General features: G+C 41.0%; 1 protein-coding gene and 1 non-coding gene across 2 annotated transcripts in view; both read right to left on the reverse strand.

Annotated features, from left to right (window-relative positions):
* Positions 1–2060: 2060 nt before the first annotated feature.
* Positions 2061–13183, reverse strand: part of LOC114247683 (armadillo repeat-containing protein 2) — a 28437-nt gene continuing 17314 nt past the window's right edge. Inside the window, exons 12-20 of the mRNA XM_089734043.1 lie at positions 12636–12804; positions 11615–11726; positions 10668–10717; positions 9300–9440; positions 8746–8887; positions 7782–7925; positions 6269–6502; positions 3533–3615; positions 2061–2743 (exon numbers count right to left, since the gene is read on the reverse strand). Coding sequence (XP_089590169.1) covers positions 2465–2743; positions 3533–3615; positions 6269–6502; positions 7782–7925; positions 8746–8887; positions 9300–9440; positions 10668–10717; positions 11615–11726; positions 12636–12804 — 1354 coding nt within the window. The 3' untranslated portion in view covers positions 2061–2464. The remainder of the gene's footprint in view (positions 2744–3532; positions 3616–6268; positions 6503–7781; positions 7926–8745; positions 8888–9299; positions 9441–10667; positions 10718–11614; positions 11727–12635; positions 12805–13183) is intronic.
* On the reverse strand, positions 4632–4703 carry TRNAW-CCA (transfer RNA tryptophan (anticodon CCA)). Its single transcript has one exon. It is a non-coding gene; the product is annotated as a tRNA-Trp (tRNA).

Genomic DNA, 13183 nt, shown 5'->3' on the forward strand with positions numbered 1-13183 from the left:
GCTAGGTCTAGTGTTAGCAAATTCTGTCAGGTTGAGCCCGTGAGCTCACCTATCCGTCGCGGTGTCTAACGAAAGTAGCGCAGCAGCGGCACTAAGTTGCATATAACTACCTCATTTTTATTTTTTATTTATTTATTACAGTTCATGTAAAATTTACATTGGCGGACTTAATGCCTAAGGCATTCTCTACCGGTCAACCAAAGGTAGTGCAGAGTAGATAGTGGTAGGTGCAATGAAATTTATACTAAGTTACAAAATATACACACATACATACATATAATAGTTTATACAGTATTAAAAGGAATATATTAATAAATTTTCTTAACAAATAACTTCATCTTAATAAGTTCATGATGATTCCGCTAACTTGTCCAACAACATTCGCCGAACCCTTAACTTGAACGTGCAACGGTTAGTAATAGTCCTGATCTCGAGAGGAAGCGCATTCCATAGCAGAACAGATTGCACGACGAAAGAGTTACGAACATAACTAGAACTAAGTATGTGTGGGACAACGAATTAATAGGCTTTTGAGAGAACGTAGGGCCCGCTCATGGCTGGAGTGAAGATATTAAAAATAGGAAGTTAGATAGGAAGGAGGTTCGGGAGACATAAGTAAGGAATGAAGAGTCGTCAGTGCACGTAAATTACGACGCTGGCGGATCGGTAGAAGTTTGAGCTGAGCACGATAGGAAGATATATGATCATATTTACGAAGATTAAAAATAAATCGAATGCAGTTATAACGAAGACGATCAAGTTTATTAAGAAGGTCTGCATTCAGGTCAAAATAACACACATCACCATAATCAATTATAGGGAAGATCAAGGCTTGTACTAGCATAGTCTTAGTCGCTGATGGTAAGAAATTCTTGAGGCGATACAGAGCACGAAGAATTCCAGAGGTTCTTTGTCCAACGTAAGATACTTGAGCTTTCCAGTCGAGTGTGGAGTCTATGTAAAGGCCTAGGTTCTTAACCACGGAACTTAGGGGAATCACTGTACCATTGTAGAATATAGATGGCAGTGACATAGTAGTTAAGCGTTGGACCATACGAGGACTACCCACAATAATGTCTTGGCATTTCGTTGGATTCACGGTTAAGCCAAACTTGGTTGACCAACTACATATGTAGTCCAGATTCCTATTTAACCGGTTTATTGCCTGAGAAATAGACTCCACAGTTGTCTGTCTATAAAGCTGCAAGTCATCAGCATACAGATGATACGCACACTGAAGATTATGTGTTAAGAAATTTATAAAAATAAGGTCGTATAAAAAAAAATTATACCAAGGTTTTAGATTTTTCAAGGACTCTAATACTGCATTCAAAACTCAAAACCTTGGCCATCCTCATTAGCACTAGTTCAGCCGCAGCTCATTAGTTCGTTTGTACGGTATATCAGTGATAGGCAGCGGCTAGCGGGAGACAGCGACTAGCGGTAGGAAGTGGCTTGGCTCTGTCCTTGGCATTGCTGAAGTCCATGAGCGACGGTAACTAATCACCATCATGTGGCCCGTATACCCGTCTGCGTGAAAGGGCAATAAAAAAATGTACAAATTTTATTTATTTATTATTGTTACGCTGGTAGTGACGCCATCTATCGCCGAATAGTCGAAAGAATATCGAAGGATCTAGTAGCACCTAGAACGCTCGAGAAGTACAACGCCATCTATTGTCAAATAGCGGAAACACAATACTAGAAATGCAGAGATGGCACGCAGTCATACATCCCCGATCCTTCGGACAGAAAGCAGTCGACGTCGCCCAAAACACGTCATTTTGGATCCTCCCGATTCACTAACGGCGCTTTTAGGTACCTCAAGGTCCGGTCATCGTTCTGGTTGAGCCCGTCGCTTGCGACGAAGGGCTCGACAAGCAAACTAACCCACAGACACAGCCCACTTAGATTCTCGCAGGATCTCCTCGGTAGAATTCGGTAGAATTTTTATTTATCCCGAGCCCCAGCCCGTAACATTATTTTTCCTGTGTGTGTACGAGAGTTGCATGTTGCGTGTGTGACGTGACTAGAGTGGATTACGAGTAAAACAACCAAGACTAAGATACATTTGATTTAATAATAAGAATAAGTACAATTAAACGGTCCGTTGCTGTTTGATCCGATTTCATTTGATAACATCTGTCAAAATTATGATTATTTCACAGATACGAAACAGTTCATAAACCACCGTTCTTACACATTTAATGAAGAAACATTAAATATACGAAATAAAACAATTCATACAACTTCGCTCCTCGCATTTCGGCCAAAATTTCCGAATAGTAGGCGTTACAGCAAGAATCACCGCCTTTTGTTATAAAAACATTCGTTTAACCAACCTCATTCATTTTCTAGCCGTATGAGGTGGCGGGAAAATATTATCTATGGACTGTCATAAAAAAATTGCAAATTCGTGTAAAAATCAATTACGCACAGATAAATTTTTTATTAAATACATAGCTCAATCGGTTCCTACGGAAGCATCAGCCTTTGTCGGCTTAAGTTTCTCTAGAAGCGGCACCGCCACACCGACCAACTCCTCCCAGGCGGCCAGTCTCCGGCACGGCTCGCACTCGCACTCTTCCTCTAGATCTCCCTCTTCAAAGCCCAGGTCTTCTCCTGACAGCACGTCGTTCTCCTCCAGGTGCAGGTCTTGATCAACGCTGATCGCTCGGTAAAACGATTTCGTGTACACCCGTTCGTCCGTTTCGTAGTTGTTATTGTCGGTGTCGAACTTAACCTGAAAATTGGATAATTTTTGGAGTTTCGCGAATGTTTGGAAAGAACATTCTCGAATACCTCACCTCTCTCCTCCTCTCTCCTCTTGTGAGTCCGCGCGGGTAGGTACCACCACCCTGCCTATTTCTGCCGTGAAGCAGTAATGCGTTTCGGTTTGAAGGGCGGGGTAGCCGTTGTTACTATACCTAAGAACTTATATCTCAAGGTGGGTGGCGCATTTACGATGTGGATGTCTATGGGCTCCAGTAACCCCTTAACACCAGGTGGGCTGTGAGCTCGTCCATCCATCTAAGTATCAACAAAAAACTCTGTTTTTTTTGTTGACACTAGCCCTTGCAAGAGCAGTGCTTCGCAGAATCTACCACCAGATCAGAATCGCGACCCACTGAGAAGATCCGACGAGAAGCTCACTAGGCTGTGTGAACGGTCGAAGGATCAGTTGAACGGTCGTTTGTTCTATTGTCGTCTTATATGAGAACGGTCAATTCGTTCTTTTTCGTCTTTTTGTGTCTTTCTTTTAAGGTCGTCAAAAAATGTACTGCGTCGCTGCTGGTCACGTAAGCCCTCGTTCCATTTCTTTTTGAATTCTTGTTAAGTCTCTGTCTTAGTCTGTGTCTATGTCTAGTCATTGTAGGTCTTATGTCCTGTCAAAGAGGTTGCACGCCACGACACTGTGTCTGTGGGTTTGCTCGTCGAACTCTTCTTCGTAATCGACGAGTTCGACCGGTGACCGGTGCTTGAGGGTCCTAAAAACGCCGAGTAATGTTCTATAGATGAAGGTAGCCCTTACGTGATGTTTGAAGATTGCAGGGTCACTGGCGCGACGGTTACCCGCCCTGGACGCTTCACATGCAGCAAACATAGACTCGTCATCTGTAAACAAGAACATTGTCATTATATTCAATCATGTATTTTTTTTTATTGCTTAGATGGGTGGACGAGCTCACAGCCCACCTGGTGTTAAGTGGTTACTGAAGCCCATTTACGCTTTTATACTTATCAATATCAAATACTCCAGACAACGAAAGACTTAACTGCGTTTTCTGTAATATAAATACGAATTTATTGACATAAAAAAATTTCAACTATAATAAATTCATATAACAAAATATTCAATCATCTGTAAATAATACAAAATACGAAAATAACATTTAAAGCTCTTAATATCTCTATTTAAATTCTCAATTTAAACAAATTTATTATGTAAGATTAAATTATTTCTATTCATTGAATGACAGGTGAGTAAGCTTGTCTAAGTCTAACTAAATTCAAATTTATTAAAATTTATTTTCTATTTTCCAGTTGAATTTTCTACAAAAGCGTCTCAGTTTTTTTTACTACTATTTATTTTTAATCTATAATAATTTATTTATATCTTTATTAATATCTTTAATAAATTTTATTTTAGGGCCCTGTAGAGAAATGGTAAAAACGTGTGTTGTCTTTTTCTATAGAACGTCTGTAATGACTATTTTTAAACGTCTACAACGTAAATGCCGCCAGCCACCTTGAAACATGAGTTTTATGGTCTCAGTACAACGGCTGCCCCATCCTTCAAACCGAAACGCATTACTGCTTCACGGCAGAAATAGGCAGAGTGGTGGAACCTACCCGTGCGGACTCACAAGACGTCCTACCACTATTAATTAAGCAAATTATAGTTTTGCGGGTTTGATTCTTATTACACTATGCTATTCCCTCACCGCCGAAGTCAATCGTGAGCATATATTAAGTACGTATTTCAATAGAACAATTGGCATTCGCCTGCGGAATTCGAACACCGTTGCATGACAAGAAAAAAATGCACCGGACTTCTTATCCTTTAGAACACGATGACTTCAAATCGGAATTGCATGAATCATACAAATAAAAATTACAAAAAGACAATTTGACCCCGACGTGATTTGAACACGCAACCTTCTGATCTGGAGTCAGACGCGCTACCGTTGCGCCACGGAGTCGACACGCTTACGGGTCAAAATTTACAAATATTAGTTGTACGAAAAGAACAAATCTATTTTTAACGAAAATCCTTTTAGGTATTTGGTTTTCTTTGTGTTTTTCATGGGGCTTCATACTTTAGGGTATATTGTGAAACAATTTATTGAATGTGAACTTGTCACACAAAAAATACATCAAAACCAATAAAAATAATGATATTATGATAAGACACGATAACGATACGATATCTTTTTCATTGTGTTCGTAATTGTGACCACCAAAATTTTTCAGGTCAGAAAATCAAGCGAATTTCACTGTTGATTAAAAATAAATCATAATTTTTTAAAATAACAACGCATATTTGTTATTTATTTATAACTTGGTATTGTCTCTTGTAGAGCACGCGATGTAACACAATTAAAATACATCTGACGCAGGGGTCAACGACCTGAGTGAGTTGAGTGAACAACGTGAGTTCGTGGAAAAAAAAAAAAAATTTAATTTAAAAAAAATTTAAATTTTTTTTTCCTGACGAGCATACCGCCCATCTGATGGTAAGTAGCCAATGTTGGTAATAGACATCAGCAATGTCAGGGGCACAGACATACCACTGCTTCAGATACTTAGGTTATCGCTCATCTAAATATTGACAGTCTCAAATCGTAAAAACACAAAAAAATTATCAACATTTTAATTGTTGTTAAACGACCTATTTTTTCTCTGTCTTTTTCTCTTTCGCTGGTAACCTAAGGGAATATTCCAGTTTTTACGGGTGGTAGGACATCTTTTGAGTCCGCACGGGTAGGTACCACCACCCCGCCTACTTCTGCCGTGAAGCAGTAATCCGTTTCGGTTTGAATGATGGGGGCAGCCGTTGTAACTATACTGAGACCTTAGAACTCACGTCTCAAGGTGGGTGGAGACATTTACGTTGTAGATGTCTATGGGATCCGGTAACCACTTTACATCAAGTGGGCCGGGAACTCGTCCACCAATCTAAGCAATAAAAAAAGTTCTAAAACAAAGGGAAGGAAAAACTCGGTTGTCTGTAAAATCCGCTTACTGACGATAGTTGAACGTGACAATGTCATAAGATATAGTGATGGAATGGTTTCATCTTTCAATTATCGCAATTATCGTTGCTATAAACAATTGACACCACATTCACTTTTCACTGAACTTCATACTTGACGAAAACATGTAAATGTATTATTGTATAGCAGCTGTCCACGCGGTTGCATCGCTCACTTAAGTAGGAGAAAGACAGATGTCGAACGCTGCCGAACGCGGAGGCCAATTGTGCCTCTTTGTCGCTCGTTGCGCGCTCTCGCTTGCACTTCAAGCCTTAAATGGAACGCCTCAGAGCGAGGTAACGCCGCATGAGTCATGTTTTTTCGTGCGTGTAGCAGGCTCCATCGAATTATAAAACGTTGTCAAAAAACATTAGGATTTTTCCTATATTTGTTTCATGTTTGTGGGTCGTCTCCTAGGTGATTTACAAGCCTTCAGAACAAGCTTTAGTGGGCCGTGAGCTCGTCCACCAATCTAAGCAAAAAAAATAAGTTACAGTTACGTTAAAACTGACCTAGGAAACTGTTGAGCGCGATCGCCGCGGTCGAGGCGTGCTCGGCTTGCAGCGGGGCGTGTGCGTGCGCGTTCCACAGCGCGCGTGCGAGCAGCGCCGCCGAGCGCACGTCCCGCACGCGCGCCGCGACCCGTAGCGCCCGCGCCGCCCCCGCCCCCGCCTGCGCCACCTCCGCGCCCGACCCGCACACGTTGACCAGCACACCCGCCGCCGCACAACGGACGCTACTCTCCTCTAACATTATATCGAAGCGAAATGTTATTTAGTTTAAACGACATTTTTGCAACTATACATGAGAGGTATTCAATGTTTAAAATTTGGAAAATAAAACATAACAAATAAACTTCAGCTATTTCAATGATGAAAATATAATCGAAGTTCAATTAAAAACTTGTTGATGTTAATACTAGATAAAATGCGCTTATAATTACAAAGGTAAATATCAAGTATTAAGTGAAATGTCGCTTAATCCATATAGCCTCGATAAATAGACAGTACATACACTGACAAGAAAAATACCATCATAAGTAGGTGGTACTTTAGATATCGTTTGCGAAGTTGTTAGTAAATCCTCTCATTCGAGTTGCGTTCTCGAGTTCGTCCCGGTTATAGAGCAAAAGCAATGCAATCACTCGATTAAAAAAAAAGGTACGTGTCTGTCCTACCCTTCGAAGTCATTCTCTATGGCAAGCAATTAGTACTAGTACAAGTAGTAGCCAGTGGTGATTTCCGTGGCCGGTGGTTTACTGGTAGTAGGACCTCTTGTGAGTCCACACAGGTGCCACCACCCTGTCTATTTCTGCCGTGAAGCAGTATTGCGTTTCGGTTTGATGGGGTGGGGCAGCCGTTGTAACTATACTGAGACCTTAGAACTTTTATCTCAAGGTGGGTGGCGTGCTTACGTTGTACATGTCTATGGGCTCTAGTAACCACTTAATACTAGGTGGGCTGTGAGCTCGTCCACCTATCTAAGCAATAAAAAAATAATTAATAATCTGCGCAACACTGCTCTTGCTAGGGTCAGTGTAAGTAAGCACTACTCCCGGGTTGAGCTCATCTACTCGTCCGGTTACGCTGACGTAGCCTCTCAAGGCTCAGCAACTCAAGCAACAGTGGCCTACTTTTAATGATTGAAGTACAAGACTGAACACTTGAAGTCGTCGTGGCCTAAAAGATAAGAAAGCCCAGTGTATTCGCATCAAGTGTTGCGACTGTGCCGGATTTCGAATCCCAGAGGCAGGAATAAAAAATTGTAAGGCGAAACATCTTTTCTTATTGTTTAGATGGGTGGACGAACTCACAACCCACCTTGTATTAAGTGGTTACTGGAGCCCATAGACATCCACAACGTAAATACGCCACCCACCATGAGATATAAGTTCTAAGTTCTCAGTATAGTTACAACGGCTGCTCCACCCCTTAGACCGAAACGCATTACTGCTTCACGGCAGAAATAAGCAAGGTGGTGTACCTACCAGCTTCTTATCCAGCTTAGGTAGGAAAAAAATATTACCGTGGTGTAGGTACGGCGGCAACAGCTCCAAGGCCCCGTGCAGCACGATGAGCTGTGCGGCGCGCGCGTCCCGCGACAAGTTGCCGAGCGCGCGCACCGCCTCGCACGAGGACGCCGCGTCACGTCCCAGCCGCGCGCACGTCACTACACAGACCCGCGCACGCGCACAAGCGTCAGTCCAGTTCGCTTGTGCGACAAATAAACCTATGTAAAATCTCGACCGCTACGCTTTGTTAGAGGCAGTGGTGGATTTACCCTAGGGGCAGTCGGCGCAAATGCCCAGGGCGGCAAGATTTTGAAAGTAAAAATATTTTTTTTAGTCTTATCAAGATTGCTCAATAAAATTTATTTGAACATTGGACATTTAAAATAATAATCGACATTTAAAATAATAATCGATTTTTCTATATTTTCTGTAATTAAAGAAATGTAATTAGTTTTGTTTTATATAATATAATTATGAGTCACCCTTAGTCAAAATTTATAATTGTTAGAAAAAAAAAAATATTTATTTATATTTTTGGAATATATGACATATGATAAAGTTTGTGCAATAAATTAGTTATTTTAATTTTGAAAAATAAAATATTATATATAAATTAGAAGTTTAGGTAAAATTTCAGTATTGGGGCAGGTTTTTTTCCGGTGCCCAGGAGCGGCATTAAGTTTAAATCCGGTCCTGGATAGAGGGGAAGTTTACACGAATCCCGTAGCTTAAGACGTAAAAGCCCTGGGAGCAGTGGAAGCTGCTTATCAAAATTGCAGCTTATGTAAAGACGCGGAAGCTTTTTTTTTGTTTCGATTGTACTCCCGTCATCAGGCGAGCCGTTCAGTCCACAGTGGTCTAGTAATGTCACAGGCTGCGTCAAAATCTGGTGCGAGCATTGGACTGGACGAAAATAGGTATCCGCTGTTGTCTTAATCGTTGAATTAGAAGTATATTCGATTTGAAGGCTCATCTCACCTTTACAGATGTTCTCGAGCGTACAGTAGAGAGGATCAGGAGCGTCTGGAGGTTCGCTGTAGAAGGTGATATTGTTGAGAGTGGCCAGCGCTGCCGTTGATAGTTCCTCGTATTTCTCAAAGACTTGATGTACTTTTATATCCTGTGTTAAGAGAGAATATGGGCTGACTTAAAAGATTATGTGCTTGATAACCACGCGCTTTATAACTTAGCAATGGACACCCTTCCACGATGTTTTCAGATCGCTATGACGTGTCCTTCATGTCCATATTTAATTACTTAACTTACTTAAAAGACATGTAATCATAATTGCGATGACCATTCAGCATTAGGTGGGCTGTGTAGTCACACAAAAACGACATGATCAGATATTTTTTTTTAAATGTTGTTGCGCACGTGGAAGCACCAGGTTTAAAAAAATTAATGAATAAAATAATCATCAAAATCGATTAACCAAGAACCAAGTTGTGACGCACACAAAAAAGACACAATCGAATTGAAAGAGACGTCCCCTCTTTTTTTGAAGTCGATCAGTGGTAGCTGTGTGAACTCACGTCGTCTCCAGCGTCGGGTCGTTTATCTTCGGCCAGTTTCAAACACGCGAGTAGTGCCTTCGTGATCCGCTCTATATACGTCGTAGCCAAGCCGCGGCCGGCGCGCTCCGTCAGGCACAGATTAGCTATGATACGCACGGTCTGAAAGTTTTTTTTATGATTGAATGGCTACTTGTGGCCTGGAGGCCTTTCCAGTTTCACCAGGACAGGTAGACGAGCAAAAGCCCAGCTAGGAGAGGTGGGATTTTCTAACAGCTGCTCGATCTCCTCCGAAGGAGACCTAGCAACTCAAGAGCAGCTGCTTCGCGAATAAATCTACTACTGGAATCGCGACCCGCTGAGAAGATCCGGTGAGAAACTCAGCGGGCTGATGCATGGGTTAGGTTGCACGTCGAACTCTTTGTCTAGTTCCACGAGTACGGTTACCGGGGTCCCTAAGTCTGCTCCTAGTGTTAGAGCTGAAGGCGTCTAATTCAAAAGTTATTGAATCTGTTGGATCTGTAAGGACGTAATTACAGCGATGTCGTTAACCCTTTGACTGTCATGTAGATCACCAGTCCCTACGCGGCGCACAGACGTAATTACGTCGATTTCTGTTACTAAACTGGATTGCTTAACTTTGCCTTCTTTTGTTTGTTAATGTATGTCATAGTCTTTTAGGTCTCTTAGAAACAGATTCATTCTCAGTATCTTCGGATTCGTTTTTTCCATTTTTATTTATTTATATTTATAGCTTAGATGATTGGACGAGCTCACAGCCCACCTGGTGTGAAGTGGTTACTGGAGCCCATAAACATCTACAACGTAAATGCGCCACCCACCTTGAGATATAAGTTCTAAGCTCTCAAGTATATTTACAACGGCTGCCCCACCCTTCAAACCGAAACGCATTACTGCTTCACGGCAGAAATAGGCAGGGTGGTGGTACCTACCCGCGTGGACTTACAAGAAGTCCTACCACCAGTAATTACGCAAATTATAATTTTGCGGGTTTGATTTTTACAACACGATGTTATTCATTCACCGTGGAAGTCAATCATGAACATTTGTTGAGTACGTATTTCATTAGAAAAACTGGTACCCGCCAGCGGGATTCGAACACCGGTGCATCGTTCAACACTAATGCACCGGACGTGTTATCCTTTAGGCCACGACGACTTCGTCTGTTAACAAGGTCAATAAAGACAGTACTGCAGCTTTATTCGACCCCAGTCACCTTGAGTTTTCCCTTCCACTTCTCTACCTTATCCCATATTCAATGTTCCGTTTTGACATGGACCGGGTGAAGAATACCAGTGTCACATGTATTTAATTTAAAATAAAAATAAATAAAGTTAAAATTACAGTACATATAAAAAAAAAGCTCACTTTGATGAGGACATCTTCGTTTGAGCCGTCCGATCCACAGAGATCTGTTTCTACAAAAAAAACAAATATTTCAATTAATCTTGAAAATTACATAAAAATAAATAAACATAGTACATAAAGAAATAAGGATATTAAACAATTAAAAATATATATAAATAAATCGGTTTTGCACAGCAACAGTGGCCTACTTATAATGATTGAAGTACAAAACTGAAAACTTGAAGTCGTCGTGGCCTAAAAGATAAGAAGCCCGGTGTATTCGCATAAGTGTTGCAGCTGTACCGGTGTTCGAATCACGGAGGGAGGAATAAAAAATTGTACAGGAAATCATTTTTCTTATTGCTTAGATGGGTGGACGAATTTAGAGCCCATAGACATCTACAACGTAAATGCGCCACCCACCTTGAGATATAAGTTCTAAGGTCTCAGTATAGTTACAACGGCTGCCGCTCCCTTCAAACCGAAATGCATTACTGCTTCACGGCAGAAATAAGCACGGTGGTACCTACCCGTGCGGACTCACAAGAGTTCCTACCACCAGTAAGCATAAACAGCGTATATGTACATTGATAACATTAATTGTCTGCACTCGAATATGTCGCCGCACAGGGGTTGAGAATCACTGGCTTATACCGAAGGGTGAAAGGCTATTATGGTTAAAGCGACATTTTTGCAACTATACAGGAGAGGTATTCAAAAGTTTTCATTTGGAATATCATAACAAAAAAAAAACTTTCCCACCTATTTGCATGGAGTAAACTTATTTGAACTTCAATTCAAAACATCGAAATTTTGATGCTAATACCAAAAAAATTTATCTTTAATTACAAAGATAAATGTCGCGAATTAAGTGAAATGTCGCTTTAACCAAACACGCTTTCAGCCCTCGACATGTATTATTGTGGCGTACTTGTCTATGAATTCAAATCATTCAGGCCTCAACATACCAACGAGATGGAGATCGGGGTCATCGAAATCTCTAACGTCTGTTTGGTGCCGCGTCGTGTACGACTCCAAGATCGTCAGTAGAACATCAATACTGCCTTCCTCGTCATATATCTGTAGGATTGGTAAGAACGGAACGTATGAAAATGATGTGAAACGGAACGTTATGACGTGAGTGAGTGAAAACGGTAAGAAAGGGAAAAGAGAATGACAGAGAGAAGCAAGATGGCGAAGACGATTGAATGAGCAGGGTGTAAAAAAAATTGTGTCAGTTATTTTTTAATTATTATAATAGAAAAGATTTGAGAATAGAAAAATAAAAGTGCAACACTGGAATAGTCTTATTTTATGTGACACGATCCTAATTCTACACATCTAATTAAAATAATAACCTAACAACTTTTTCCACTATATGCAGCGGATCCATGGTGTGGGTTAATAACCCCATTTAATCATTGTGACAACGAAGGAAAGTATTCAAAATAACCGAACTGAATTCGATTCCGAATTAGTTTAAGGTTTTGTTTCTCTAAACTGGCGCTTTAATTTGATTAACGCTTATTTCTATACTCTACTATTTATTTTTAAATATTTTTTTATTTTATTGCTTTGATGGGTGGACGAGCTCACAGCCCACCTGGTGTTAATTGATTACCGGAGCCCATAGACATGTATAATGTAAATGCGCCACCCACCTTGAGATATAAGTTCTAAGGTCTCAGTATAGTTACAACGGCTGTTCCACCCTTCAAACCGAAATGCATTGCAGTTTCACGGCAGAAATAGGCGGGGTGGTGGTATCTACCCGTGCGGACTCACATGGTGTCCTACCACCAGTAATAATTAATTATATAATAATAATTATTATGTAAATTATATTAAAATTAATTATCTTATATAATTATATAATAAATATTTATATAATTAATTATATAAAAAAAAATTATATAAATATTTATTATATTCATTATTCATTGTATTTCTTATGCAAAACGTTTCAGCTAAACTCTTAGAAGTACTTGCATTAATTCTAGCACGTTCGTCGGCGGCGGCCATGTTGCCGAGCGTGTAAGCGAGACGCACGGCCAATGGCGGCCGCGCGGCGCACGCGGCGAGCGCACGCAGCAACGCGCGGGCGCTGTGCGGCGCCGAGCACAGCCAGCCACAGCACGAACACTCGGCCGACAGAACGCTGTGTGAATATCTTGCTTTAATTGACGCGATAACAACTAAAGCGTTAGCTTTTATCAGTTCGATAAACCATGTATGGTGGTGTGGAAACAATTAAAATGATGTTAGAGCAAAAACACGTAAAGGACACCGAGAAAAAAAAATGTTTTTTGCTCGGGTAGGCACACGAGCATACGGCCCACCCGATGGTTAGTGGTTACCGTCGCCCATAGACTTCAGCAATGTCAGGGGCAGAGCAAAGCCGCTGACTACCGTATAGATATTATTAATGAAAAGAATGAGTTTTAAGTCTCAGTTGTACGACTACTCTACCCTTCACATTGAATTATTTCTTCGCGGTAGAAATAGACAGGGCAGTGGTACCTACTAGTGCGGGCTCG

The sequence above is a fragment of the Bombyx mandarina genome, chromosome 16 (genome assembly GCF_030267445.1).
Source record: "Bombyx mandarina strain Sakado chromosome 16, ASM3026744v2".
NCBI classification, from domain to species: Eukaryota; Metazoa; Arthropoda; class Insecta; order Lepidoptera; family Bombycidae; genus Bombyx; species Bombyx mandarina.